The sequence below is a fragment of the Pteropus vampyrus genome, unplaced genomic scaffold (assembly GCF_000151845.1).
Source record: "Pteropus vampyrus isolate Shadow unplaced genomic scaffold, Pvam_2.0 Scaffold287, whole genome shotgun sequence".
Classification (NCBI taxonomy): Eukaryota; Metazoa; Chordata; class Mammalia; order Chiroptera; family Pteropodidae; genus Pteropus; species Pteropus vampyrus.
In genome coordinates, this window is record NW_011889068.1 from 428,944 (window position 1) to 434,640 (window position 5,697).

Below are 5,697 nucleotides of genomic sequence, written 5' to 3' on the forward strand. Positions count from 1 at the left end.
CTGTAAATATTCTTACTGCACCACCCTTTCAGAGCACTAAAATCGTGACTGCAGTAAATGACTTGGGGTTCATTTGACCAAGATTTAGACTATCTGAAGGAGTCCTTTTACTTGAGGCTATATAAATATGCAGAAAGTGTTAGATGGAAATGAGTGAATCCATACAACTGAATGAATTATGTATAAAATGCTGTACTTGAAATAGCTAGGATTACCTCTACAATAAACTTGAAACACCACCACCACCAACAACAAAGTCATTAAAAATGGACATAAATTAAACAAGGGATATTAATGTACAAGTTATAAATATAAACATAAAAACTGAAAATGTATTAGTCGATGGCCAATTTTATGACCACATCTAACCAATTTACTGTAAACTTAACACTAATAAAATAAAATAAAAAAAAAAAATTGAGACTAAGCATCAACATTCTTTCTTCTCTTAACCCAAGACTATATCAACCTATACATATTCTATCTTGTTCTTTATCTGCCTTATTCTCTCTTTTCCAATAAGATGGGCATTTTAACTTGTGCCTCTTGAAATCTTTATATGCATCAGGAAATTATTTTCCTTGATTATATTGTCCGGGATCAATTGAAATTTTAATGTTCTCTAGAGGCTCAAGGAAATTCTCTTTCAATCTCTCTTAGTATAATTTTAGCCTCATTTTCAAACAAACACAACTCTACTACTGTAAAATGACTGAGCTGTTGCATTCCACTATTCAGTGCTCTATAGGAAGTGATCATCTGTGACATTTTTCTTGCTTACCTGTCGGCCATATGCTTGCAGGCCTAAAACTGGGCCATTGCCTAAAACAGGTGTTTTGATAGAAGTTCCTGAAGTACTTGTATATTGTTTGACTCCATCCTGTAATTATATTAAATTAAATTATTCCAAAAAAGGGATAATGCTATATTAATATAAATGTAGAGTTAAGGAGTCATAATCTTAAGAAAAAATAATTGTGAGGAGCACCATATTTGAGGTTTCATCAAGTCAATATCACTAATGAGACATAATCTACTGTTTTGACCTTTAGTTTTCTGTCATACTAATATAAAAATATTAAAAACAAATGAGAGAAATAATGAAGTAGAAGGTAAAAATCACCCCCAAATTCTAGTAGCCAAGCAAAATCACTATAAACATTTTCATGAACATCCATCTTAATTTCTCAATGTGTAGATTTATTTAATCTATAATTTTAATATTTATATTTTATTAAATTTCATACAAATGGAATCACAGTATATATTCTTTAACAATGTTTTATGTTAAATGTTGTAAAAATGTTTCTATGTGAATAAATATAGAACAGGAATATAAAAGGTAGGGTCTTTGTATTGTTCTCCAAGTATGCCTACTGTAGAACGCAGAGTATACCTTCGGATATTTGTTGGATGATAAAATGAATAAATTACATCATCATTTTCAATGGGAGAATGGTCTTATGCACTCAAATATTTGTTAAATAATAAAAGAATAAACTACATCACTGTTTCAACAGGTGAGTAATATTCTAGTAAAGGGATGTACCATAGATAATTTAATCAATGCCTACTATTAGAAATTTAGGTCATTTTAAATTTTTTGCTATTATAAATGATGCCGTGTACACACATCTTGGTGAATTTTTCCAGTTCTTGACTTTAGAATAAATTTCAGGAAGTATATTTGCTAGATTAAAAATAATGTACATTTTAAACAATATATGTTTGTCAAATTGCCCTTCAGAAACAAAGTACCATTTTACACCTTCTCCAGTAACACATGAGTTTATAGTCTTCTTCACACACCCTCAACCAACACTGGGTATTTTCTTCATTGCCAGTTTGCGTGTTTTAAGTTACCAGAGAGGCTGAACATCTTTTAATACTTTTAATCATTTGCATATTTTTTGTGAATTGCCTGATAATACCCTTTGCCCAATTTTTCTGAGGAGTATTTATCTTTGTTATTATTTATTTTTTACAACTTACATCATATATTTTGTTTTCCTAATTTGTCTTTTAACCGTGTTTACATTTGCCATTTAAAAGTTTAAAATATTTATTTAGTTAAAACACTGTGATTCTTTAATTAATTTTCCACTGTTTATTTTAAGTACTTAATATTAAACTAGATGAAAATTTTAATGAGATTCTCTTTCTTCCATTATAACTTTCTTCAGATTACCCAGTTCCATTTTATTTCTTTATAAGAACAGGAAATGGAAGATATATTTGATATTAGTGTTTTTGTTATAAAGAACAATTACTGCTACAATATTAATAAGATAATAATAACTTTTACTTTATGACATGCCTGTGCTTCACATATATTTTTAATCCAACCCTGTGATGTAAATTCTATTACTATTTTTATTTTACTGAAAAAATGAGGTTTTGGGAAGTGAAGTTGGTTACCTAAGATACTAGGACAGATTGATGGCAAGTAAGGCCAGGATTCAAAACCAGATGGTCTGACTGTAGATACTGTACTCCTGTCCACTATGCTATACTGTCTCAGATCAAATAATACCTTACAAATATATAATTGTGGAATAGCTTACATGGTCTTTTATATACATATCATTTCAATTAATTTCTCTCAAATCATGTGAGATTAATATTATCATCATTAGTTGATAGGTGTAATTGGGTTAAGAGCGTTAAGAGTCATGCCCATGGTTACATAGGGAAATCCAATGCTTTTCACAGTAACTGATTTTTTTTCAGCATACATTTTTATGTTACAAAAAAAATCATGGGTTTCCTATATTCATTTTTCCAACATTTTCTCATGTGTCTTCACTGACAATGAAATACCGGAATAAACATCTTCTGCTCTAATGGTCTTCCTTACCTTATATTTTCCATGTTAAAATAAGTGCACATGTGAAATGTGTTTATCTACCCTTATACTATATGTAAATTATATTCACATCCCTAGCATATGTAGTAGGGATCAATATGTAGTGGACAATCAAGAAACTCTATGTAGTAGATGATTAATAAAAGTCTAGTGAAAGAAAGAACAAAAGGATTAGAATGAAAGCTCTGTTGAGAAACTATTTAGAACACATCAGTAGAAAATACAGCAGACTCATGTGAGGCTCATCAGATTGGTGAAATCTGATTGGTTATTCACATGCCACAGGCTGAATCAGAAAAGAGCTCCAAGCATAGATGTTAGACAACATTCTTTTTTCTCCTCCTCCTAAATCAATCCAATTACCTTTACTTCCTGAACCAATCAACTATCATATGCATGCAGATCATTTGGATATGGACTTGCCTTAAGACACTGGAGAAGTTAAATATGAGGATTTTAATCTAGCGAACTCTGTTCCTTATCATATTACATAGTATGGACTAGATGCATAGTTGGAGAAAAAAAATCAGACTTGGTGTTATTTTATTTATCATTTATCATCTAAACCATTGGAAGTGAAATAATCGTGAAAAATTTAAAAATAAATAATCCAAAAATAATTACATTTAATAACATTTCATTTATATATATGAATTTGCCCCATGGTTATAGAACTCATAACACATCAACAGAAATATATGAAGTACAGTGTGAAGAATTAGAAGCAAGGTTTTGTAGGCACCTTCTATTTTCTGGCTCTTATTCCTTCCTTGATTCCCACTCTGTACTGGAAATAACCTCAACCTCCAGATGACACAACACATCAGCACAGATGAACTTCTGAAAGTCCAATCACTCATACAAAAATGTAATTAAATACCTATGAAAATATTTATGACACACACATAATATATGAATAATAACAACATCTCCCAAGCTTAGGAAGTACAATATTATCAGGACCTTTGTTTCCCTTTGTGTTACTTCCCAATCTCATCATCTATCTCTGCCTCACCCATAAAGGTCATCACTATACTGAACTTTGTAACCATTCCTTTTTGTTTATAGTTTACCACATTAGTATTGCTTAGTTTTGCATAATTTTGAACTTTAAATAAATAGAATTGACTGGTTCAATTTACTCTTTTGCAACTTTCCCACTCAACATCATACTCTTGATATTCATCCATGTTTATTATTGTGGTGATAGTTTATTTGCTTTTCATCAGAGCACACTATTCTGCTATATGGCAAGTGATATCCATATAAAATCACTATAAAAATAAAACAAAATAAGAACTCCAACATTTCAGTTGATGACACTACTCTCCAAGAAATCCAATAACGAATCAGAGGAAAACTATAACATAAAAGCCCAAAATGAATTAAATATTCCTACAGGAACATTTACATATATGAGAGAATACTCCAAATCATAAATCCAGAAACTCAAGACAAACAGACAAAAAATATGAAAAATGTAAAATGATAGTTATTTGAACTTAAACGAAGACTGTAGAAAAAGCCAAAAATATCTTAGAACTTAAGCTAGAATGTGTCCAAGGGAGATTTGACTGAATAGATAGGAAGACAGACAGATAGACAGGGATTAATATACATCATTTTACACACATCCATACATATATATAAGTAATATATAATATGCATAAAAATAATATATGTAGATCAGAAAGTGTATATATACATATGTAATATGTATACAAATCTCCTCTCCAAAGTTGGCAAAAGACGTTAACCTACAAGCTCAAAAAACTGAGCAACCCTCAAACAGAATTAACCCAAAGAAATGCACACAAGACACATCATAATCGAAATTCTGAAACTAAAGACAAAAAAATCTTGAAAGCAGTATATGAGAAACAATACTTACCTATAGGGAAAAGTAAATAGAATAGCCTTTTCTTTTCCCTTGACTTTCCTAATTTATGTTTGATGGTTGAAGCAAAAATTATTAAATTGTGGGGGTGGCCCCATAGTGTAGCAGTTAGCATGTCTGCTTTACATGCAGAAGGTCCTAGGTTCGTGTCCCAGGTGGAGCCACGAACCATATCCTGGGTGTGCCAGGTCCCCCGAATGCTCCAGGGGTGCCAGGCCCCCAGGAGCACCAGGACCCGGGTGCGTGCTGTGAGCTTGTGAGAGGAGATGCCCTGCCTTCAGAGATCCAGTTCTTAAGGAGAGACAGCAACATCCGTAGGTCAGAGGTGGAAGTGGGGTGTTGGGGGCAGAATTAAAGAGGAGAAAAATTATTAAATTGTCTGATGGTTCTCTATATATATTGAGGAAATAGTTAAGATATGTAAACAGATGACAGGAAAGGGACATAGACATAAAGGGAGGTGGTTTCTAAGCTGTATTCAACCTGGTAAACTATTAACGCCAATAGACTGTGATAAGTATATATAATGTAATATCTAAACCAACAACTAAAATATCTAAACAAAAAAAAATACACCAAAATGAAATTCTAACAAATGTTCAAGTAATCCACAGGAATGAAAAACAAAGGGAACAGAAAAGAATAAAATAAAAGGAACAAACAAAAAAATATAATGGCAGACTTAAGAACTATCATATCAATAATTACATTAAAGATAAATAGACTAAATACAGCAGTTAAAAGACAGAGATTGACAGTGTAGATTAAAAAAATAATAATTATATATGCTGTTTACAGGAAACTTAAATAAAAAATATTGACATAGGTAGTAAAGCAAAGGAATGGAAAAAGATAAGCCATGCAAACACCAAAGGAGAGCAAGCTGGTTCTGCAGCTTGGGAGAAGTTTGGCAGTTCCTCAGAAGGTTAAATAT

At 31.5% G+C, this 5,697-nt stretch overlaps 1 protein-coding gene across 1 annotated transcript in view; it reads right to left on the minus strand.

Annotated features, from left to right (window-relative positions):
• RGS22 (regulator of G protein signaling 22) overlaps nucleotides 1-5,697 on the minus strand; it is a 185,638-nt gene that overhangs the window by 12,671 nt on the left and 167,270 nt on the right. Inside the window, exon 24 of the mRNA XM_023521020.1 lies at nucleotides 782-880. Coding sequence (XP_023376788.1) covers nucleotides 782-880 — 99 coding nt within the window. The remainder of the gene's footprint in view (nucleotides 1-781; nucleotides 881-5,697) is intronic.